Source organism: Stegostoma tigrinum, chromosome 6, assembly GCF_030684315.1.
Source record: "Stegostoma tigrinum isolate sSteTig4 chromosome 6, sSteTig4.hap1, whole genome shotgun sequence".
NCBI classification, from domain to species: Eukaryota; Metazoa; Chordata; class Chondrichthyes; order Orectolobiformes; family Stegostomatidae; genus Stegostoma; species Stegostoma tigrinum.
Window position 1 is genome coordinate 84,212,924 of NC_081359.1, and position 26,173 is coordinate 84,239,096.

Below are 26,173 nucleotides of genomic sequence, written 5' to 3' on the forward strand. Positions count from 1 at the left end.
AGGTTAGGTCTGTATTATCTAGAGTTTAGAAGAATAAGAATCAAGTTCTTTGATAACCATTTATGATCCAGAAGGATCTTGACAGGGTTCATGTGAAAAGGATGATTTCTCTGGCAGGAGAATCAAGAACAAGTGGATGCTGATCAAAATAAGAAAACACATTTAAGACAGAGTTGAGGAGAATTTTTTCTCACAGATTATTATAAGACTTTGAAACTCACTTCCTCTGAATCCCTTTAAAACACATGTAGAAGAGCAAGAAGGTGAAAGGTTATCATAGGTAGGCAGGAATGTGAAGTAATCAGATCTGCCATGATCTTATTTATTGGCAGATCAGGCTCAAGGTGCTGAATGGCATACATCTGCTCCTAATTCATATGTTTGAATGGCAAAATAGGCATTCTGATTTTTCTTTTACTGTCCTTATCCTTCATATTCTTAATACCATTACAACTCAATGGGACTTAAAATTGGATTTTCCCTTTACCAGCTGGCTGTTGACAATTGCTTATTACTTTGCTGATTCATTATAAATCTCTAGCATGAAACAAATAAATTGCTGATGTAAACAAACCATGAAATAATGGCCTGCTGTGGTACAATTTCCTTAACATTGGTCCATGAGGACTGGGTTCAAATCTCACCTGCACCAGGGTGTGTAAATGATCGCTGATCAGTTATGCAGTTAGTGATATTCAATATGATAGCTGAGACAATTGTTAGTTGTCATTCTTCTCAATGTCACCAGTTCTATTTGGAATTTGAAGTTCATGTAGAGGTTTCTAAACTATGCTGAAATAGAATTCTTCAAGATATGTATTACTCACAGTATACTTCCATGCCAGTACATTTTTTGATATTTTGTCAACAATAAACATCTTAGTAGCTGTTTCAGGTAAAATAAAATGCGGTATGAGATAGTTTCTAATCACTTGCTCAGAGTTGTTATTTCACATCTCCAGAGATTGGGACAGTCCCGCTGCATCACAAGAGCTATAAGAGGTGCGGTATGAAGTTATATTTCCTTATCAGGATTACCTGAACCCATTCACAAGGCCATAAACCAAGAATGCTATTGTTATTGATACTTGTAGAAGCTTGCAATTTTAATTTCACCTTATCTAAGTTAATGACAGTTCACCCATCTAGAAATTTACGATGAGCCTACATTTCAGTGGCTTCCTTGCAAAAAATTGCATCAGAGTTTTAAGATTAATGTATATTTAGTACAAATTACTTCATGCAAAAGCTAAATAACTGCAATCATTTTCCACGAATTTTCACCATTTCTGCACATCATGTCAGTTTTCACTTTGATCCAATTTCCATGAAATTTTATCATGATGTACTGACTGTTGATGAACTTTCAATGAGTTCTTATGTTTAATCACTCATTCACTAGACTGTGCAATGCAACATCAGATAATTATTTGCTGTTTAGTTAACAAGATCCAGGAATTTGATAAATTCTAAATTAATATTTCTGGTTTTGTGTCAGAAGTGCCTGTAGATCTTTACATGCTGCTGGTAAATTATAGTGACGAAACTGACTAATGGATTTTGTTTATGGTAATCGTGAAATGGCAGGGGTCCTGGCACATTATGATAGTTGACAAAGCTGGTATTTTTTTCAAAACTGGTTTCTAAAGTATCAAGGCAGGGCAAACCGGTTAGAATTATCACATCTCATTTACTTTCTAGATTCAAAGCGATCACCCTGGAACCGAGTGTTAGCAACTTTATCTTTTGTAATGTTATTTCTTTTTGCAAATTGAATTATTTTACAGTTCTTGATAACTCTCCCAACAAATTTGTTTTCAATGTCATTTTCAAGAAATAATTCACAGTAATGTTCATGAGAATGGGTACCCCATCAAGACATCAGCTTCAATATTGCAGAAAAACATCTTACAAATGCATGATATTGAAAATACCGTTTGAAAATTAATCAGAGATAGTAGGAACTGCCGATGCTGGAGAATCAGAAGAAGGGTCCCGACTCAAAACTTTCCTGCTCCTCTGATGTTGCTTCTGTTCATCCAGCTTCACACCGTGTTATCTTGAAAATTAATCATGTGTTTTTAACACATTTTCCATACAGAATTGTTTTATGCTGATATAAAATATAACTATTGTATCTGGATGAGACCCCATTTGGGCAGACATATCTACACCAAAAGGACTGCAGCAGTTCAAAAGAACAGCCCACCACTATTTTCTCTAGGGAAATTAGAGATGGGCAATAAATGCTGGTCAAGCCAGTGACACCCACAACTCATGAATGAACATTTCAAAAGATAGCATATATTTTCAATAGCCAATTTATTGTTAGTTTTCAAAATTAATAAGCTTATTTCTTACTGGAAAATTCCCTGATTAGTTTGTAAAGATCCTCTTTTAGGCTTACAAATTAGTACAACAAATGGATCAACTAACTTCCAAAGTGTTTCATAATTATTTTTCACCCAGTACAGTGACACCCTTTCATTACTTCATCTTCCATGACAAATTCAGATGTTTAACTATATTCAGTTTTTAAATTTTTCATTACAAAGGTTAGTTTTATAATGAAAGTTATATAACAGAACACAGATATTCTTGTTTTAAAGGAATGGGAAAGAGCACTCACGTGCAAAAGTGTATGTCAAAGTATAAATTAATTGTTATTGTTCAATATTGCTCTCATTCTATTATTGAAGACATTTGAAGTTCTACTGCTATGACAGGAGGACAAAATAGGCTGCTTATTTAGTGGGTGGTGAAAGATAAGTGCTTTTCTGTTCAATTCATATGGTAGTTTCTGAAATGACCAAAAAAGGCAAATATTTTCTAATCTTGCTTACTCAAATTGTGCACGAAATCAAATGTGTACTATGATTAACAATTCTTCCTCTTATTTTTGGAATTAACAGGAGAATATCACTGGCTAGTCCTCGTCAGCTTTTTAAGTCCTCCAACATGACACAACGTTGGCAACGGCGGGAAATTTCAAACTTTGAATACTTGATGTTCCTTAATACTGTAGCAGGTACATTGATTTTATATCAAGGCACGCTTGAAAGTTTACACTTAGCCAGTGGTATCCAGCTGCAAGCAATGATGGAGACTGAAACTATCCTATTAAATTTTATCAGGAGACGCATAACCTGCCACTGTGACTGTAGATTCATTTATTGTTACTAGGGTTATTCTATGGTCTCACTCTGCCATTTCCTTTGTTGACAGCTTTGTCTGAAACTGAAGCTTTATTAGACTCTACAAACCATTTTCCAAGTGTGTCTGGAAATAATAACGAGAAAATGTAATTTTACTGCTTTGTCACTCAAGACAACAGCAACTAGACAGTAGAACAAGAATGGCACAGCATTCTGTTCAGTAAAAGATCTTGAATTGTGGCAGATTAATAGTAAACTACATAAATATACATGAAAATGGGAGTTTTGCATTTGTATCAGAAGGTAAAACAAAGGGAGAGTATGTTACATGTTTCCATACAACAAATGCATTTTCCACTGTTTTATTTTCTGATGTGTGTGTGGTTGAAGTTTGCTCTGAGTAATTATGTATATATTTAGTTGCAGCATGTGTTGAGCTTATTACTGCCATCTAATTAGATGTAACTTGAACTGCTTACATGGAGAAAAATCATAAAAAAATTCTTTCCTAATGAACTGGAGATGACAAAATGTCTGTTACATGTTAGAAAGCAGACAAGCGAAGGAATAACAACCATAAACAGGTTATATTCATGTACATTACAAAAATTAGTTTTCAGTAATTTCAATTTTTTTTTAATTTAAGCTTCTGATCAAGTGGTCTTGTGCTATGTTTCAGAATTAAAGTGGAAGGAAAAAGTGTATATCAAAATCTGAGAAAATTAACAAGTTTAATTATAGGTATAGAAGTGATCAAGAACTTAATAATTTTACAGGGGAAGCCTTTCTGACAATTTGAAATTATTTTTGGAGTTTGTTTATTCCCATGAAATTTCTATGTCACTTTAGAAATGGTGAGAGAAAGCAGTTGTTAAAACTCGTTAAAATGACCTAAGTCAGTCCTCAAACAAGAAGAATCAGAATCAGGAAATCAAAGACAACAATGTCTACTGCAATTTTAGTCATGCACATTATAAACACATCAAAAAATTCTAATAGTAGTTTGAATATACTATATAAAGATATTTATGTCAGGGAAATTATTGCAAAAATTGCTGCAGCTTGGATTTCTTCCATTTTGATATTTGCCCATGACATTTTCACTGCCCATAAAGACACAACCTGGTTATGGCGTTCAGATTTGAAACAAAATCCACTTGTGATGGAAAATACATGGAAAAAAAATTACAATTGAAACTTTGACAAAGCTTATAATATGCAGAAAATTATTCTATGCCCCATATCATATGCAGCATTCAATAGATATCTTAAAGATTAAATAAATATTGTCCATTGCCATTAAGTTTACAAAAACTGAGTAATGTGAGAAAGCTTTATGCCACTGAGGGTTCCTGGTTTCTCATGTTTCAGCTGAGCACAGAAAAGTGCAGATTGTGTGCCATTTATGCACAGGATATTTAGCAGAACAAGCAGAGCTCCGTGTTTTATAGCTATTCTTCATTCAGAGGAATTTATAGCAGACTGTTTAAGGAAATGCTTTGACCAAGAGGAAAAGATGGCCAAGTACAGGAAGTTGTAATTGAAATATGAACATTAGTAGCTGGTGCTTTCCCCCCAATGTAGGCTAAGAGTTGATTGGTTCAAAAGATGGTAGTAATTGTATTGATCCCTGATATTTCCAGCGCTGTTTCTGCCTTGCTTAGAATTCACTGTTTCAGTGTCTTTGAAACAAATTTTACACACCAGAAAATGCTTGATATTGGTGATAGCAAAATCGTATATTTAAAAGATTTTTTTAAAAATCTTGAAATTTACAAATTAATTCTATTTGTAACAAGTTACAGTTTTTCACCATATTATCTCTTTTTTGCTAGGTCGCACGTATAATGATTTAAACCAGTACCCTGTGTTTCCTTGGGTTATTACAAACTATGAGTCTGAAGAGCTGGATCTGACCCTACCAGGCAACTTCAGGGACCTATCAAAGGTATCTTTAAAAAGTGCCTATTCCACAAATAACTTGTTTTAGCACTAGAAAGATTCCAAATTCCTGTTCCAGGAACTCAGTTACTCAGACGTAGGGATTTCATTAAGTCAATGCAAAAGTCACAAAGCTTTTGTGCATCGTTTTCATGATTAGTTACAGCATACCTATAGCAATCATACCTGATATTGAATTCAAGCAGGAGAACAACCAATTCATTTTTAACAGGATGAGTTAACGTTTTTTTTCTAGCCAAGTTAATCTTACTATTGCTATTATGTACGAATACATATTTTACATTGTTGTTTGTGCAAGATCTGTGGTGGATACAATTTGCACCAATGCAACAGCCAAGTTAAGAATATTTTCTGAGTAAAATGAAGATGTAGTCTTGAAATTTCAAAGTAATAAATTGAATATTAGTGTGTGGAAATAGTAATTGGACAGAATTTTCCATTCCCTTAATGGTGACTTGAAGAGAAAATAGGTGGTCTGGTTGGTATTGGAGAGACTGCCTTCATCTACCGCATTAATCTTGCTGGCCCACCACCAATTTAGATCCTTAACAGATCAGGAATACACTCCTTAAGGGCCTTAATTGATCAATCATCCTGCTTGCCACCAATTAAGGTCCTTAAACGTGAATGAATAACATCATAAAGATCTCACCACACCACAGGTCCAATTATCTGCCTTCCCAGGAGTCAAGAGAAATGCTATATTGCTGACTGGTGATAAAAAGGTGCTGGCAAGTCTGGCAGGTTGAGGGAGTGATTACTTTTGTCAAAATCTAGAGGCTTTCTCTTCACAATCCCACCCTGTAATCTCCCCACCCATTTCTACTTTTCGCTGGACCCAGCCTCCTGTTCAGCCAGCATTGACCTGTTGCTGCTGCCAAACTCTGATTGGCTGGCAACTTCAGATCGGGCAGAACATCTCAGCCATTGCATCTTATTAATAAGAAATGAATGATTTTATTGTCACATGGATTTTACAGTGAGAAAAATACTGTAAATTACAGAGGAAAGCTTTTTCATTATCGCCATGATCCATTTGAGATATAGCTTAAAGAGAGTCCCTCAGTCCTGAACCAACTTATCATGGACGATAACAAAGTGTGGAACTGGATGAACACAACAGGCCAAGCAGCATCTTAGGAGCACAAAAGCTGACATTTCGGGCCTAGACCCTTCATCAGAAAAGGGGGATAGAGAGAGGATTCTGAAATAAATAGGGAGAGAGGGGGAGGTGGCCAAAGATGGGTAGGGGAGAAGACAGGTGGAGAGGAGAGTATAGGTGGGGAGGGGATAGGTCAGTCCGGGGAGGACGGACAGGTCAAGGGGGTGGGATGGGGTTGGTAGGTAGGAAATGGAGGTGCGGCTTGAGGTGGAAATAGGGGCTGGGTGAGAGGAAGAACAGGTTAGGGAGGCGGGGACGAGCTGGGCTGGTTTTGGGATGCGGTGGAGGGAGGGGAGATTTTGAAGCTGGTGAAATCCACATTGATACCATTGGGCTGCAGGGCTCTCAAGTGGAATATGAGTTGCTGTTCCTGCAACCTATGGGTGTCATCATAATGGCACTGCAGGAGGCCCAGGATGGACATGTCGTCTAAGGAATGCAAGGGGGTGTTGAAATGGTTCGTGACTGGGAGGTGCAGTTGTTTATTGCGAACCGAGCGTAGGAGTTCTGCAAAGCGGTCCCCAAGTGTCCACTTGTTTTCCCCGATGTAGAGGAAGCCACACCCAATACAGTGGATGCAATATACCACATTGGCAGATGTGCAGGTGAACATTTGCTTGATGTGGAAAGTCATCTTGGGGCTTGATGTGGAAAGTCATCTTGGGGCCTGGGATGTGGGTGAGGGAGGAGGTGTGGGGGCAACTGTAGCACTTACTGCAATTGCAGGGGAAAGTGCCGGGTGTGGTAGGGTTGGAGGGGATTGTGGAGTGGACAAGGGAGCCGCGAGAGAGTGGTCTCTCCGGAAGGCAGACGAGGGTGGGAATGGAAAAATGTCTTTAGTGGTGGGGTCGGATTGTAGATGGCGGAAGTGTCGGAGGATGATGCGTTGTATCCAGAGGTTGATGGGGTTGTATGTGAGGACTAGGGGGATTTTCTTTTGGAGGTTATTGCAGGGGTGGGGTGTGAGGAATGAGTTGTGAGAAATGCGGGAGACACAGTCGAGGGTGTCCTCGACCACTGCGGGAGGGATGTTGCGGTCCTTGAAGAACGAGGACGTCTGGGATGTACGGGAGTGGAATGCCTCATCCTGGGAGCAGATGTGGTGGAGGTGAAGGAATTGGGAATAGGGGATGGAATTTTTGCAGGAACATGGGTGAGAGGAGGTGTATTCTAGGTAGCTGTGGGAGTCGGTGGGCTTGAAGTGGACATCGGTTTCTAGGTGGTTGCCTGAGATGGAGACAGAGAGGTCTAGTAAGGTGAGGAATGTGTTGGAGATGGTCCAGGTGAACTTAAGGTTGGATGGAAGGTGTTGGTGAAGTGAATGAACTTGTGGGAGCATGAGGTGGCGCCGACACAGTCATCAATGTAATGGAGGAAGAAGTGGGGTTTAGGGCCAGTGTAGGTGCAGAAGAGGGACTGTTCCACCCGATGTCTTCACTGCCAGCCCTCCCCTACCACCTCACTGCTGTCTGTACTGGACCCAACCTGTGTTGAAGTCACCAATCTTCAGGCACCATCTTTTGATGCCGTACTGATTCTCCTCTGCCACCACTGCCAGTGCCGGACCCAACCAACAACAATGTCCCCGATCCTCAGGAACCATCTTTCGCCGCTGAGCCTGCCTCCTCTGGTGTAGCAGCTGTCGATTCCAATGCCATTCCTGCACTCACTGTGGAATAGTAAGTTGGGGCTCACTCAAGTGACCCACCACAACGTCCGCACTGGGCCCACTTGAGCCCATGTTGGGTGTTCCTTGCCACCACTAATGCTGTCCGAGCTCAGGACAAGAGGTAAGTATAAAGAAAAAAAAGGAAAGAAAGAAAAGAAAAGTGGTCAGAGCAGACAAGCTTCAGCTCAGGAGCCATACTCTGCCACCTTCTTGATGAAGTATTAAGACCTTGAAGCCATTTTGAAGCCCACAGATCAGCACTTGTACCTGATAAGCACTTGCTGCTGGAATGTTTGGGGAGGTGGTACACCTAACTTTAAAGAGCGCCGAACTCGTACTTTGCCGACAAAATGCAGAATCCCAGTGACTGTGCTTTTGTGAAATGTGTTTTCTGCTGCTGATTTGGTAGCTGATTGATTTTCACACCAAGGAAAAATCATAGAGTCATACAGCATTGAAAAAGACCCTTTGGTCCAACTTATCCATGCTGACCAGACATTCCAATCTGACCTTGTCCCATTTTTCCAGCATTTGGCCCATATCCTTCTAAATCCTTCCTGTTCATATTCCCATCTGTCTTTTAAATGTTGCAATTGTGCCCACTTCCTCTGGCAGCTTGTTCCGCACATCATCCTCTGCATGAAAAAAGTTACCTCTCAAGTCCTTTTTAAACATTTTCTCTCACACCTTAAACCTATGTCCTCTAATTTTGGACTCCCTCCACCCTTGAAAAAGATTTTAGGTATGCAAACTATCCATGTCTCTCATGATTGATAACCCTTTGTAAGGTCAGCCCTCAACCTCCAACGATGTAGGGGAAAAAAGTCCCAGCCTATCTCAAACCTTCCATACCAGGCAACATCCATGTGGTATACTGCATCCATTGTACCCAGTGTGGCTTCCTCTAGATTGGGGAAACCAAGCGGAGGCATGGGGACCGTTTTGCAGAACACCTCCGCTCGGTTCGCAATAAACAACTGCACCTCCCAGTCGCAAACCGTTTCCACTCCCCCTCCCATTCTTTAGATGACATGTCCATCATGGGCCTCCTGCAGTGCCACAATGATGCCACCCGAAGGTTGCAGGAACAGCAACTCATATTCCGCTTGGGAACCCTGCAGCCCAATGGTATCAATGTGGACTTCACCAGCTTCAAAATCTCCCCTTCCCCCACCGCGTCCCAAAACCAGCCCAGTTCGTCCCCTCCCCCCACCGCACCACACAACCAGCCCAGCTCTTATCCTCTACCCACTGCATCCCAAAACCAGTCCAGCCTGTCTCTGCCTCCCTAACCTGTTCTTCCTCTCACCCATCCCTTCCTCCCACCCCAAGCCGCACCTCCATCTCCTACCTACTAACCTCATCCCACCTCCTTGACCTGTCCGTCTTCCCTGGACTGACCTATCCCCTCCCCACCTATACTCTCCTCTCCACCTATCTTCTTTTCTCTCCATCTTCGGTCCGCCTCCCCCTCTCTCCCTATTTATTCCAGAGCCCTCACCCCATCCCCCTCTCTGATGAAGGGTCTAGTCCCGAAACGTCAGCTTTTGTGCTCCTGAGATGCTGCTTGGCCTGCTGTGTTCATCCAGCTTCACACTTTATTATCCTAGCAAATCCCCTGTGAACCCTCTCTAGCTTATTCTTATGATCAAGATTTCTGCATGTAGTCAGCACTTTTCATTGGCTGCAGGAATCAGTGGGAACCTCATATTATGAGATGGTACCAATGCTTAATCTAACCTGCACCTCATGAAGGGCAGGTAAATTATTGCTGTGGAAGTCATAAGATGATTCAGAATGGTGCTGTGCAACACAGATGAATAGGAGATCCTGTAAGGGATGAGAGTGTGAACTAAGGTTTAAAATAACATCGTCAAGTTCTTGGCAGAGGGGTTGAGAATAAGACAAATTCTATATTCATGTGAGTGTGGCAGGAAATCTAGACTCAAGGAGAGAAGGATGTTGGAGCAGAGAGCCAAAGAGTTGGATTGCAGGGATCAGTGCAAGGAGTTGAACCACAAGGGCCAGGCTGCAGCTTTGCAAGAAGTTTAGTTTAAGAACCTGACATGAATGATAACAATATTTGAATGCATTCTCAAGTTCCATATCCCAACAATCGCGCCACTGATCTCAACCCCTGTTCAATTCACGACTTCCTCATCATTAACCTACCAACAATGTCAGTCAATTAAATCTTATACCTAACACTCCTGTGCTTCACTTCTTCATTCACTTCTCATAGCTATCAGACAATCTAAGCTGTTTAAGCACAATAGTGAAATAACCAAACTATTTGCACAAAACTCATTCGTGCATCCCTATTTCTTACAGAAAGAGGTTCCTTCAACTGCATCTTCTAAACTCATTGCCTCTCCCACCTAGAAAGACAAGGGCAGTAAGTGCATGGGAACATCTCCAACTCCAAGTTTCCCTCCAAGCCCAATGCTATCTTGACTTGGAAATATATTGCCAGTCTTCATGGTCACTGAGATAAAATCCTCAAATCCCATCTTAACCAAACTGTAGGGTACCTGAAACACCATGGTTTGCAGCCAATCCAGAAGGTGGCTCACCTTCACCTTTTCAAAAAAAGACAGAAAATGAATGTGATATACTGAAATGATGAAATTCTGTGGAAAATGATTGCAACTATTTAGTCTCCTGCAATAAAGGCCATTGAATCCCATCCAGTCTGCCGCTTCTGTTCCACCCTGTGAATTTGGATGAAGTCCACGATTGCCAACACCCCAGGTTCTTCTCCTGTCTGGGGTTGAGCAGACTGCTTATCTCTGACATCTTCCATGTGCCAGCAACCCTGGACTTTACTTCCCTGGCCAGCTGCAGAGCTATCGCATTGAAGTGCTGACCAGACTGGGAACCCACACTGTCTAAAACTAACATTCCCACTGAGATGACAGTATTTGAGTTGGTGGGCAGTACAGGAGGCAGCCTTCCTGATTCTTCCCTGGTGGCCTCAGTAAGCTAGTTCTCAGAGGCCACTGAGGTGACTTTTGGGGAAGTAAGGCACAAAGGAGAGAATGTGTTACACCGAGTGGTTGAAAGTGATGTACAATGAATGACACTGATAGGTGAATGTGAGATTTGGAGTGGAATGAAGGGTGATAATTACTTAATTTGTGGGACCTGGATGTCTTGACATTCCCACATGAGTAATTACAGTCCTGTGAGGATCAGGATTTTCTTCCTTTAGGGTGGGGAGCCTAATTTCCAGCACCCCCCCACCGATATGACTGTCTCTGGCTTATAAGTCCCAGCATGGCTGTAATTCCTGGTCTAGGAGGTTGGAGGGGGTGAGTAGGTGGGGGAAGATATCACAGGTAACAGCGAGAGTAGCAGAGCATGAGAAGTCGGTGGGAGGTGAGTGTTATAGCAGGCGTGCTAAATGTGATGTCACAGAGAAAGGAGTATGGCACTTACTAAGATACAGCGAAGTAGGCCATTGACCTCATGACACTGCTAGCCCTTCCTCTTGATCATGGAGCTGCACTCATTCTGGAAAGTGGAGAGTATCCCATCGTACTCCTGAATTGTGCCTGGTAAATGGTTTGGCTGATTAGTCGTTAACAGAATTCCCATCCTCTGACCTGCTGATATAGCTATGGTATTTTTGTGATTAATGCAGTTCATTTTCTGGTCAATCGTAACCTCTAGGATGATGTTAGACATCATTCAGGCCATACTGATGATGCATGACACTGGGATGGGGGTGGCATCCTGAAAGCAAAATAAATGGCTTCCACTTCTGACGTTAGTACTGAGGATCTCTCAGAAACAGATAAACTCCCATCGACCATCAACCCCAAGGAGCATATCAGTCATCCCCAATTGGATGGTGGTTAAACTCTGGTTAAACTCGCTGGCTACTAATTAGATAGATTATCAAAATTTACTTGGGTGCCATTAGTCAATTTGAAGCAGGATTTAGATTTGGAAATGCCTCCAGCATCGGGGTCCTGAATCTAAAACTAAAATTCAGCCTATGATTACAAGGTGACCAAGGACAGGAAATAAATATTTCAGGGCACATAATATTTCAAAAAGGACAATTAAAGTAGTAAAGAGGACCAATAATCCTGTTAATATGGGATGGCATAATGGCAGTACACTCTGAGACCTCAACACAGGCATCAGGTCTTGATAGTTACCTAGCAAATCCACCTTTCTAATTAAATTTTGCAAATCCTCCATTTCAATTTTGGACTACATTATATCTTTTTCAGAGGCCAAAGTTTGACTTCACAATGAGACTAATGTTTTCTAACTAAATTGCAGATGCAAAGCAACACTTGATCCACACTTTTTCGGGAAGGGTCTAGGCCCGAAACGTCAGCTTTTGTGCTCCTGAGATGCTGCTTGGCCTGCTGTGTTCATCCAGCCTCACATTTTATTATCTTGGATTCTCCAGCATCTGCAGTTTCCATTATCTCATCACTTGACCCACACTGCTTGATTTCCAATCCAATGTACTTCAAAGCTCAGAAGCCTGACTTCCAATTTTGAATTCTGTTTTAAGCTCCATTGATTTCAAAATGATTTCAAATTCCCTGCTCCTGCCCCACAAAATATCATCTACGTGCAACATAAAGCTGATCAAAGCTGTCCTCTGTAGTACCAGTAAATCATGATGGGGTATGCTTTCAACTGGTGACTGCACAATTTTAACAAGATGAACCTTAGTGAGAAGGTCATTTAGGCCATAAATGCATTTATTTAACTTCCCAGAATTGTCAATGTGTCGCCCATGCTTTTGGAGGCCGAAGAAACAGTTTCCTTTTGAGCTCATCTCTCTGCAGAAATTCACCTTTCATAAAAATTGATCAACATTGCCAATTATTATGACTAAGAAAGCCAAAGCAAAATGCAAAATTGCTTTTCCAGCCACAGTTGAATCTACTATAAAATATTAGTCATTTATTTTTTCTTCAAAACCTGTGCCAATAGCCTAGCTCTAGCCCCAGCCCCAAGATGTGACACCTTTTCCTTGCTTGGTGATAGACTAGCCTGTTCCCATCTGGCACCTCTGTGTACACTGCATTTTCTCTTTAGCTTTGTATGTCCTGCTTTTATTAATTCATCTTCTAATTGTTTATAGTTGCAAAGACTTCTTGATAGCGTGGGGTTCTGTTCCTGGTGGCATTCTCGATGTGTATTATATTCTTTGATCTTGTTAAGCTATGCATGCTAATCTGGTGTCTATTCCTTTTTGGACTGTTTGATCTCCCCCTCCTATTCATAGAAGTCCTTCCAACAATTTGTGTTCTCTTTCGGGGGTTATTTTCATTCCCAGCACCACTATCACAGCTTAGACTGCATTCTTTTTCCTTCCAGTTTTGTAATTCACATTTGGAATCAATGGACCTAACTTCTTGCCTTCATCCTGTAATTCAACCAGCTGTTATATTTTCCAGTGGCCTTCCTTGTTCAGCTTACAATAGTCACACTTCTCTATGACTAAGTACTTCTGGTGAACATTTGACTTTAGTGGTGTGGTAGTTGTCCTTTGGGACCAAGGCCTCACTTTGATCATCAGAACTGATCTGCCCTTCGTCAGACAAACTGTCAATTGTGGCAGTCTGATCCCTATAATTGTGCAACATATGGTTATGAGAATACCTGGTTCCTTGTTACTTTGTGCAACTCCTTTAAAATTTGAAAGCCACGCTAAGCAACCTTAAAGTGTGTAAATAAAAGGTCTAGTTCCTAAGCTGTATAATTATTGTTTATCTGCCTTAACCAATAACCTTTCCCAGGCCTCTTCACTCTTTAAACCCGGTTCTTTCATAATAAACCATGTCTCCTTGATTGAAACCAGCTTTCCACGGAGTTAAAGTATGATTTGAAACTCATTTAACACTTCTTTCTGAGACTTAATTTTGATAAAAGCCTTTCTGCCTGCATGCAATGCATTCAAATAATCAATAAAGGTGGGTCTAATTGTAGTCCCTTCTGATCCCATTACTTTAGAATTTCTTCCAAAAATTCTAGACTCTTTCTTCCAATCATCTGCAGCAAATTCTTAGCAGAGATAGCCCATGGATAGAGATTAATTGCTTTCCATATAAACTCAATTCTTTACCCAATTATCTTATAAATAACATATAACCTGTTCCTTAGTTCCATTTGGTCTACAGATGTCTGCCACACCATGCTTGATGATAACATGGCTGATCAGTATCTCACCCATCCTGAATATCTGCCATAGTTGGTATGATTAGCTAGTTGATTATCAATCTGTTTAACTATGTCATATGCTTGACCTTTGAGTGAGCCTTGATGTTTAAGCTTCTGGCTCAAAGGCAGGGACACTTTCTACTAGGCCACAAGATCGCCACATTTTTGATGTACTGTTGTGAATGAGGCAGGCCTAAATGGTAATCTCATAGTAAAACTTCCTCAGGAGAAGTGATGATCATAATGGAATTTAATCCTATGGTAAATTTTAGACAGTATATTCAAGTCCAAATCAAGAATCTTAAATTTCAGGAAAGCCTGTTTGGGGAAAGCTTGCTGAGGTTGGTTTGATAAATAACCTAAAATAAATAATCATGAGGAAGCTATTAAAGAAATCATTCAAAACAAAAAAAGGTTTCACTGAGAAGCTTAAATTCAGCAAGGGGAAAATCCTACTACAGCTTCTGAAACAAGTTAAGAATGGCATTACATTTAAAGAAGAGACATAGAATGCAATGAAGGATAGTATTAAGGTAGAGAATTTTAGAAACTAGCAAAGGATGACCACAAATTGATTTTTTTTTATAAAAAGGTGAAATAGAACTCTAAAAATGGTAAAGTGTACTATAAAAGAGCCTTGAATATAAAAATGAATTATAAAACTTCAACAAATATGCAAGAAGGAAAGCAGTCAAAGTACTCATTTAGTCCATGTATTGCAAAAACGGGATGAAGACATGAGACCAATGTTGAATAAATAATTATTTTCTGTTTTTATAGTAAAAGGCACAAACTATGTATCAGATACCTAGAAGGAAAAGATTGGTCAGAGGGATGGAAGGTGGTGCATGGTAGGTGGGAAGTAAGAGATCCATGATCACATAGAGTCATACAGCTCGGAAACAGTCCAACTTGCCCATGCCGACCACAGATCCCAATCCGATCTTGTCCCATCTCCCAGCATTTGGTCTATATCCCTCTAAACCCTTCCTATTCATGTACACATCTGGATGCCTTATAAATATCGTAATTGTATCCACCTTCACCACTTCTTCTGGCAGCCCATTCCATATACTCACCACCTTTTGCATGAACAAGTTACCCCTTGTATCCTTTTTAATTTTTTTCCCCTTTCCTTTTAAATCCCATATCCTCTAGTTTTGGACTCACCCCAAACTCAGAAAAAGACCTTGGCTATTCACCCAATCCGTACCCCTCATGATTTTATAAACCTTTATTAGGTCAGCCCTCAGCCTCACAGTTGCTCTTTATCCCTGAAGGCATAGAATGTGGATGTGATGGGAGTTGCAAAGGGACATAAGGCAAGAGCCTACTGTGGATCTCATGGCTTATGGGTCTCGACACAGTCTGATCTGCATTGTGGAAAAGCATGTTTTAAGAGTTCAGGAAATGCACATTTTCTGTCCCCTGCAAATTCTGTGTTGCTCCCCTTTGTTGTATGTCACTTTGGCCTGCAAGACAAAGAGTAGTGAGGATGAAGAGAGAACCTAGTTGTTCAGACTGAGTCCTGAGTTGCCAAGTGCTGGATAAGTGTTTCACTGTGATGCATCGAGGAGCCTGAGAGATATTCATGTGATGTTTGGGAGATGTCGTATGAAGTTGCATTCACTCAACTTGAATGCTTGAGGTTATTGAGACTTCTATGGTACTGCAGTAAGGCATTGCATTAGACTGTGGGAGCTGACCTCCTTGGCCATCTGTTTCCACTCCCATCCAAGGTGGCCCTTGAAGGCCACATGGCTTCCAAACAACATCAAAAGCTTGACCACCTTCACTACTAATGCATTCAGCACCAGAATCTTCACCCTACAACTCCCTGTGTCTTGGCTTTCATTTTATCATAATTTATGTTGCAATAATATAATATTGCAATAATATTTCTCAATGTAGCATCCCTAGCAGAAAGCAGGCTCCCGGAATGTCATGGTTTGCAAAGAAAGTTACTGGTCTCACTTTCTAAGTGCTGAGGTCGCCTCAATGTTAAGAAGACAAGAGTGCAGGACTCGCTTTATCACACATTATAGTATACAACTACCACATTCAGATTCATCATGCCAAATTTACATGCTGCTCACCTCGACCTGAATTAATGCAAGACCTGCGCAAATCAGGACAATTACACCTGAACATCAGGATAATCCATTTTCCAGCTCCAAGCTGTCTTATAAAAAGCCGCCATGTGAACAAAATATGAAACATAACTTTGAAAAGGCAACATAAGAAGTAACTTAAAAACAAGAATTGAACTGGGTAGGAATATGGAGCTGAACATTCAGTATAGCTGTAAACCACACTGGCTGAGATGACCTTGAAGGCTTCGCCTTCTCAACCGCACCCCACACCTGAGGCATGGTGACCACCATCAGTTGTCTCTGTCTAATGAGAAAGCAGCTCTATGTTCCTCTGGGAGTATGGCAACTTTACCTTTATATCTTTACAGTTGTGGTTTCAATTTTACATTGCCACCTTAACCGTACTTAGTGAAGTACACATATACATAAAGTACAGTGTAAGAACTATTTAGTTTGCAATGGCTTCTGACTGTCAGTCAATAAGTGCAGAACCATTGACAATTTATGGCGTGTAATCCAGAGAACTCTACTACGTGTATGATCCCAATCAATAATTTTATCTTTCCATTTTCTTTAAAATGTCCAGTCACCGTGCAAATGTTTTCACCTCTAATGCATAATGCACAGTGGTGAGGTTGATCGCTGCCACCTGCCATGAATGATGTACTGATGTCCTCTGAGAAGAATGCCAAATAGGACATGCCACCTCACATTCACCTCATGCATCTGCTGACTCACACTTTTTTTTATATCAAAATAATAAGTAAAATGCTATCCTGCTTATCACATTGCTAATACTTGACATTGTTTTTGCCTGGTATTTCAAATGTATCTGACATATATCTGCTTCCCACAATATATATTTAAAATTAATTTAGAAATGGAAACTATTTTTTTCACATAAATTTAAGCATGCAAGTTTGAATTTAGTTTGAATTGATAGCCACACTTTTCACGCTGTGTATTATTATGATTCCCAGTATGAAGCAGAATCTACCAGCCAGCTAAGAGTAATTACGTGAGGAAATGGGAGCAGTGAATTCAGCACTGGTGGCTGAATTTTCAGGAGCAAATGGATATAAAAACTTCAACTTGACCTAATATAAAAAAAGTCCTATTCTTATGCCATATAATTGTAAGTTTGACAATTAATTTTCTCGGATAAAGGGATAAAGAAACAGGAGCCAAGCATTTATGACATACAAATTCAGTGCAGTCTAAGCTAACCTTCTGGTATTGCAATGATGTTGTGGTTTTATATTAAAGGAAGCTGTCAAGTGAACGCCAAATGTGCACTAAATTATCAGGGATGAACAAAACGCATCGCCTGTGAGGGCAAACTACTTCCTGTTTTCAGCCTTATTAACATTTTCTTCATGAAACATATGGACAAAATCTTACCAGAATTTGGTTGAATGCAAACTTTTGCGAGGTTCACGGCCCATTTCTCTCCACAAGCCTTAGCAAGTTTTTTTGTACAATTTTCAGAAACTTGCCTTATGCCTATGCACCATGGGCCTATGGTGCCCCAATCGTCATATTCTCCCAGTCGCCACAAACTGAGGTACCGGCCACTGCTACAACATCCCTGAATTCCTGGCACCTGCATCATGTTCAGGGCTGGCTCTGCACCCAGTCAAGTGCTGGCAATTTATAGTTGCCCAAACCGGCTGATTTTATTTACCCCACTAAATCAGAGAGCAGGTAATTGGCATTCCACTTTGTCAACAGGTCCTGAAGGTTCTGCTGAATTTTGGGGAGGGGTCTAGGCCCGAAACGTCAGCTTTTGTGCTCCTGAGATGCTGCTTGGCCTGCTGTGTTCATCCAGCTTCACACTTTATTATCTTGGATTCTCCAGCATCTGCAGTTCCCATTATCTCTGATACAATCTGCCCTATGTGTCAGTTCTGGCTCATTGATTGTGCTCTCACATCAGAAACTATGGGCTTACGTCCCATTCCAGAGATCTGAACACCTAATCCAGTCTGACATACTAAAGCAGGACTAAGGGAGTTAGGATGAATTAGTAAAGTGGTTAACCCAAAGTCCGATCTATTGTTTCATCTGGATGTAAAAAACCCCCGGGCGTTTTTTGCTCCTTGGTGTCTTGGCCAATATTTGAACAAACAGGTACTGAAATTCTTTTCTCTTCATCATTCCGTGGTATTTGCTGCAGTGAGAGCAGCTTCAATAAATAACATCCAGTAATCCACAACAATAGATTTCTACTGTTTAACTTCCACAGGTTTAAAATCTCAGGACAGCTTTGCTAGGTTGTAGATTTTCCCTACAAAACAGGTATTGAGGGAAAAGTGTCAATGAGATCAGCCTTCAGTTTTCTCATTGCTATTTTCCCCTTATCCATGTGTGATGTTACAATAAATTTCTTAACAAATAGTACTGAGAAATTCTGTCAAAATCAGCAAATTGAATTCCAACTAATCTGTGTTATTTAATGTAAATAATTTTTTTATTCATTTGTGGGACATGGGTGTCACTGGCTAGGCCAGTATTTATTGTCCACGCTGGATTGTGCCCTGCTGTGCCCAGTGGTGGTGAATTACTGTACAAATTGTTCGGATTCATGTGTTGTGCGGAGCACATTCCTGGATTTTGACCCAACAATACTGAAGGAATGGTAATATACTTACAAGTCAGAATGGTGAGTCACTTGGAGGGGAACTTGCAAGTGGTAGTGTTCCCATGCATCCTTTGCCTTTGACCTTCTAGATGGTAGTCGTCATGGGTTTGGAAGGGAAAACTAAATAACCATGTACTTCTTAAATGGAGAAAAACTGCAGAAAGTGGCAGCACAATGGGCCTTGGATGTACTTGAGAACAAAACATAGGTAGCCAGCAGACAGGTGCAATAAGTAATCAGGAAGGCTAATGGAATGTTAGCCCTTATTTCAAGGGGGTTAGAGAATAAGAGTTATGAAGTCTCACTACAACCATACAAGATGCTGGCAAGACCATTTCTGGAATCCTGTGAGCAGTTTGGTCCCCTTTTCTAAGGTATTATTTCATTGGAGACAGTTCAAAAAACGTTCACTCGGATGATCCCTGGAATAGAGGGATTGTCTTGTGAGCAAGTTTAAACAGGTTGGGATCTACTCATTGGAATTTAGAAAAATGAGAGGTGATCTCATTGAAGCAGAGAGGATTTTTAAGGGGTAAAATAGAGTAAATGCTAAGAGCATGGGAGAGTCTACGACAAGAGGGCATATAGGTTCGGATTGAAGGGATGTTAATTTAGTATTGACATGAGGAAGAATTTCTTCTCAGAGAGTTGAAATCCTTTGGAACTCTCTGCCACAGAGAGTTATGAGGCAAAGTCCTTGCGTGTACTTGTGGCGAAGATAGGTTCTTAATCAGTGGGGGAATCAAGGCTTATGGGGAAAACACAAGAAAGGGGACGTGAAGAATGCTAAATCAACCGTGAACATATTAAGTGGCAGAACAGGCTTCTGCGGCCAAACAGCCTATTCTTGTTCCTATTTCTTAAGATCTTATGGTCATATGGAAGGTGAATTTCTGCGATGCATCTTGTAAATGGTACACACAGCTTCTACTGAGTGTTAATGGTGGAGGGAGTGCATATTTATGGTTGTGATGTTAATCAAGCGGGCTATTTTGTCCTGGATGGTGACCAGCTTCTTGAATGTTATTGGAGTTGCACTCATCAAGGTAAGTGGATGGTATTCACTTGAGCCTTGAGAGTGGTGGACAGACTTTGGAGAGGTGGTGAGCCACTGGCTGCAGTCTTCCAAGCCTCTGACTTGCTCTTGTAGCCACTGTGTTTAAATAGGAACATAGAAAATTGGAATAGGAGGAGGTCATTCAGCCCTTTGAACCTGCTTTGCCATTCTGTATGATCCATTCAATACCCTTTCCTGCTTTGACCCCGTACCCTTTGATCCCTTTAGCCCCTAGAACTATATCTAACACCTACTTGAGAATATTCACTGTTTTGCCCTGAATCATCTTGTAATAGAGAATTCCACAGGCTCAGCAGTCTCTGGGTGAAGAAATTTCTCCTCAGTTACTAATCCAGTTTAGTTTCCTCTCAGTAGTAACCTCCAGGCTTTTGAATAATGGGGGAATTCAGTGATGGTAATACCTTTTGAATTTCGAGGGGCGATAGTTAGGTTGTCTTTTATTGGAAATATAGTAATTTATTGTTACTTGTACTTATGAAACTACAGTAGAATGAACATAAGTTGCCATTAACCTGTACCATTTTAAATGCATAAATTATACAAAGAAATAAGGAGATGGTCATTACTTGGCATTTGTGTGGCATGATGTTATTTGCCACTTTTCAGCTCACATCCTGAATATTGTCCAGGTCTGGCTGCATTTGGACATGGACTGCATCAGTATCTGCTGCGTCACAAATGATGCTGAACGTTGTGCAATCATCAGAGAACGTTCCCACTTCAGACCTTCTGATGGAGAGAAGGTTATTGATGAAGCAGCTGAAGATGATTGGGCCTAAGACACTAGCATGAGGATCAAAGGGCTGTTGTGGTTCTGTGGTAGCATACCTACCTCTGAGCCTGGAGACCTGGGTTCAGGATCTGCCTACTCCAGAGGCTTGTAATAACATCTCTGAACAGTTGATTAGAAAATATCTACCTGAAAAAATCCTAGTGTCTGGTATTCATTTGAGAAGCAGAATAAGAAAGCGCCACAAAAAAAATTGACATTTTAAAACTAACACACAAAGTGTTGTGTGGCATTTGTCTAGCATGCTTTTGTTCAAAAACTGAAACGACTTCTGTGTATCCGGACAAATCATGTTTATGTAAACAGAAATTTTCAATCCTAATGTAATTAAGTAAAGTAATTTAAGGTATACAAATTGTTATCTTAAAAGATACATAAATTGTGACCAAGCTTTGGACATGTAAACCAGATCAGGCAGCTTTTGATTTTTGCTATTTTCTTTAATCCCCCGAATGGTTCATTCCTTCGAGCAGTAGTCTCTAACCTTCTACAAGCTTAAAAAGTTACTCGCATCACAGTAGTACTCATATACTAAGCAGAAAAAAAGATTTTGTTTGAAGACTCCATGTAATTCCATTCCTTAACTAGTATTTTTTTGTACTATTTCCAGCAATCATGATAAATGATCATGAAACAAAGATCTGTATAATTTCAAACAAAAAATACTTTGGCACCAGTCACTCTGATTGTTGTACATTTTTCACAACTTGGATCCACTTATGTTTTGGTATGGAAGATACTCACAGAGCAGGACTCAAAGAGCAGGAATGTTGAGTGCCTGTTGCAGGCATAACTACACCTAGGAGATAGATTCATACAGACTATTCCTGACCACAAATTTTTTTTTGCATTGTTTCTCATATTCTGTTAAAATGAGATTAATTCCTGTTAAAGTGCAGGCTACACTAAGTGGAAATTAATGAAAGTTTGTTGCCTATTTGCTCTTCAAGTATAAATTTTGTTTAAATTAAACTGATTTAAATCTGCTGCTGCATAGTATTCCTTCTCAGTGCCATATTACGGAATGAAAGCGTAAAGATTGGTCTTATGTAACATTAGAACATGTACTTATTTTAAAGTTATCTGAATAGTTTTGAGAAACTGTCAAGAGCTTTAATTTTATTACACAGACAAAGTCTTTAAAATAATGTATCATCCCTAATATTTGAACAAAGTTACCTGTCCATAAATTTAGAATGCTGTAATTGGGAATGCATTCCCAAAGTGGACACTGAAATTCTGAAAACATGGTAAATGTATATCAAGTCTGTTCATCATTACCAACATAAACGGAAGTCAGGATTTCTGGTTGCTGTGTTTATTTTTCTGACTTGACAGAAACAGCAATGCTGTATACGAGTTTAGGTTCAAGGACTGAAGGAAACTGAGTTTAATCTGATTTTCAGCCAATCAGAGCCCCTCTCTAACATATGATGTAATTTGGAGTTTTTTTCAGAAACAGTCCTATTTAAATTAATTTATTTCAATTATTTATTGTCTCCAGTTTAGTTTATGATTCAGTATGTTCATACAATATATCATATACATATATGTTTAACTATCATTAGAACGAATTGAACAAAAGAAACACATATTTAACATTGATGTCAATTTTCATCTGTTCTAAATCTCTGGGGCTGATTAATTGGAGATGGCATTAAGGACATAGTAAGCTTTGCATAATTATCAGCACAATGCCATTTGTTCTATTCTCTGCTTATTCACTAGCATTTATCTGGCAACTCTGGTTTGTTAGATTGGGGGCCAGGAATCCTTTCATCTATTGTGTACATTTCAGCTTCACCAGTCAGTATACACATTCAAGAGAGGAGATGTAGTTCACCAGATGAGTGGAATGGCAACATCATTTAATCCTTTGTTTAGCTGAAGTAGTATTTTTGCACATACAATGATAACATGATTTGTTCATTGGTTTGTTCAGTAACTTTTGAGTTAATAATTCTGCTTAGTTTCTTCACCTGCAAAATTAAGCCCTGTTGCTGCTGGTGCCATGAAAACCTGAATATCAGAAAGTAGCGACCGAATTGGTTCCAACCACTTTTGACACAGCTCATGCAGTGTCCCATGCTAGTAACGGCGTTAAAGTCGTGTGCTATGAAGACTATCACTGGGTTAAAATCCTGGAATTCCTTCTTAACTCCTACCTATACTAGTTCAGAAAGGCAGCTTACTATCGCTTGCCCATTGGCAATTAAGGATGGACAGTAAGTGCTGTCTTGGCCAACAACACCCACATCATATGAATGGATGACATTTTAAAAATGCTCTGGAAGCCTGATTACACAGATTGTGACATAGAACAGCATCTTAAACCGATCTAGCACCAGATCCCCATTTTGGACATCTTAGGTCGTACAACTGGCATCCTTCAAACCAACTGAACATGTGTTACATTGCACAAAAACAGAAGTTGCTAGAAAAGCTCAGCAGGTCAGACAGCATCTGTGGAGAGAAAATCACAGTTACCATTTCAAGTCCGGTGACCCTTCCTCAGAACAGATGGTAGCTGGGAAAATGTTGGTTTATATGCAGATAGGGAGGGGAATGGGGTGGGGAGTAAACGATAGGATAGACCCAAAGAGAGAGAAGAGCTGTTGGATAGACAAAGCAGTTGATAACAATCTGGCTGAGAGGATGAATAGTTGTTTATGGGCACTGTTAGTGACTAACATTAAGTAGTGTGTAATGGCAGGCTATGTGATAACAAGGCCTGGTGTCTGGGTAGGGGACTAAGACATGGGATAGTTTAGGCCCTAAAATTATTGGACGCGATATTGAGTCCACAGAGTTGCAGAGTCCCCAGGTGGGCAATGAGCTGTTTTGCTCTTGATGTTGAGACTCGCTGGACCACTGCAGCAAGCCAGAGACAGAGATGTTGGCCAGAGAACGGGGTGGTGTTTTGAAGTAGCAGGCAACAGGTAGCTCAGGATCTTTTTGTGAGCAAAACATAGATGTACTGCAAAGTGGTAACTAGCCTATACTTTGTTTCCCCAATGTAGACAAGACCACATTGTGAGCAGTCAAAGCAGTAGACTGGATTCTGGGAAATGCAGTTGAAGTGTTGCTTCACCTGGAAGGTATGTTTAGGCCCTTGGTTAGTGGGGAGGGAGGAGATAAATGGGCAGGTGTTGCACCTTCGGTGCTCACAGGGAAAATTGCTGTGGGGCTGTGGTAGGGTGTTGGAAGTGAAGAAAGAGTGGACCAGGATGTCCCGGAGGGAACAGTCCCTGCAGAGGGAAGACAAGGGAGGGGAGGCAGATACGTGTCTGGTGGTTGCATCTCACTGGAGGTGGCAGAAATGGCATCTGATGATCTTCTGCATGTGAATGCTTGTGGTAGGTAAGGACAACGGGAACCCTATCGCTGTTGTGGGAGGGGAGAGAAGGGCTGAGGGCAAAAGTGCAGGAGATGGATCAGACCCTGTTGAGGGCCCTGTTGACAACAGTGTTGAGGAAAGGAGGCCAATGTTGCGGAGGCTCCCTTGTCAAAGTTGGCCCCTGAAGATCTGAGAGAATGGGATGGAGTCTTTGCAGGAATGTATGAGGATGTATAGTCCAGGTAGCTGAAGGAGTCAGTAGGTTCATAGTGGATTAGTGGCCAGTCGATCCCCAGAAATGGAAACAGAGATGTCAAGGAAGGCAAAGGAGGAGTCAGAGATAGACCAGGTGAAAGTGAGGGCAGGGTGGAAATTGGAAGCAAAATCGATTAACTTTTCCAAATCCGAACAAGAGAGGGAAGCAGCACCAATGATATCATCTATATATTGGAGAAGGAGTTGTGGGTGGGGGCCAGAATAGGACTGGAACAAGGAATGTTCCACATACCCCGTGAAGAGATGGGCATAACTGGGCCCCAAGCGGGTACCCATGGTCATCCTTCTGACCTGAAGAAAATGAGAAGAGTTAAAAGAAGTTGTTGAGGGTGATCATGAGCTCAGCCAAGTGGAAGAGGGTAGTGGTTGGTGGGGATGGTTCAGATCTTTGTTCCAGGATGAAGCGGAGAGCCTTAGGACCCTTCTGGTGGGGAATGGACATGTAAAGGGTTTGCACGTCCATGGTAAAGAGGAGGTGGCTAGAATCTGCAAACTGGAAGTTTTGAAACCAGCGTAAAGTGTCAGAGGAATCATGGATGTATGTGGGCAGGGATTGGACCGGGGAGAGAAGACTTTTCTGATGAAGGGTCTAGGCCCAAAACATCAGCTTTTGTGCTCCTAAGATGCTGCTTAGCCTGCTGTGTTCATCCAGCTCCACACTTTGTTGTCGCGGATTCTCCAGCATCTGTAGTTCCCATTATCTCTGATACAAGGTAGGAAGAGATGAGTTCTGTGGGACAGGAACAGGCTGAAACAATGGGTCTGCCCTGACAGTCCTATTTGTGGATTTTTGGAAGGAAGTTGAAGTGAGCTGTGCAGGACTGGGGTTCTTTCAGGTTGGAAGGAGGAGAGGTCACCAAATGAAATGAGATCAGTTGCTGTAGTAGATACAAAGGCCTGATGTGTCATGGTGGGGTCATGCTCCAGGCGAAGATAGGACGAGGTATCTGAGAACTGGCACTCAACCTCTGCAATGTAGAGGGCAGTAGGCCAGACTCAAACAGCACCACCCTTATCGGTAGGCAACCTGTTGCCTGCTACTTTAACACACCACTCTGTTCCCTTACCAACATCTCTCTCTCTGGCTTGCTGAAGTGAGGTTCCAGTGAAGCTCAATATAAGCTGGAAAAACACAGTTCAGTTTCCACTGGGGGACCCTGCAGCCCTCTGGACTCAATATCAAATTCAATAATTTTAGGGCCTAAACTGTCCCATGTCCTCCCCATTCCAGACACGAGGCTATGTTATCACATATCCTGTCATTACACACTACCTATTGTTAGTCACTAAAAGTATCCATTAACTATTCACCCTCCTAGCCAGATCGTTTTCAATTCCTTTGTCTATCCAACTGCTCTCTCTTTGGACTCTATCCTGTCATTTACTCCCTACCCCGTCCCGGTCCCCATTTTCTGTATATAAACCAACGTTTTTCTATCTATCATCAGTTCTGAGGAAGGGTCACCGGACCCGAAACATTAACTCTGATTTTCTCTCCACAGATGCCGCCAGACTGCTGAGTTTTTCCAGCAAATTCTGTTTTTGTTCCTGATTTACAGCATCTGCAGTTCTTTCAGTTTTTATTATGTATTACATTGAACTACATAAGGGACATCTACACTTTGTTCCCTCCCTGTCACCCTCGGCCTATTCATACTTAAAAGCACCAATGTGGGAATGTCCAGTTTGGTACTTTGGTCTTTATTTTGCTTCTGTACAGTGATCAGAAAGAGTTCAAGGTGCTCTAATCAATCTCTCTTAGAGTGCAGTAAGGCAGTTATATGGAACATAGATAGGGGACATTATGCATAAAGGGAG

The 26,173-nt window shown here is 40.9% G+C and overlaps 1 protein-coding gene across 9 annotated transcripts in view; it reads left to right on the top strand.

The window, feature by feature from the left end:
- nbeaa (neurobeachin a) overlaps window positions 1-26,173 on the top strand; it is an 828,675-nt gene that overhangs the window by 648,135 nt on the left and 154,367 nt on the right. For all 9 annotated transcript variants that reach the window (XM_059646713.1, XM_059646714.1, XM_059646715.1 and 6 more), the window contains 2 exons: window positions 2,913-3,028; window positions 4,991-5,103. In XM_059646713.1, the coding sequence (XP_059502696.1) occupies window positions 2,913-3,028; window positions 4,991-5,103 (229 nt within the window). The remainder of the gene's footprint in view (window positions 1-2,912; window positions 3,029-4,990; window positions 5,104-26,173) is intronic.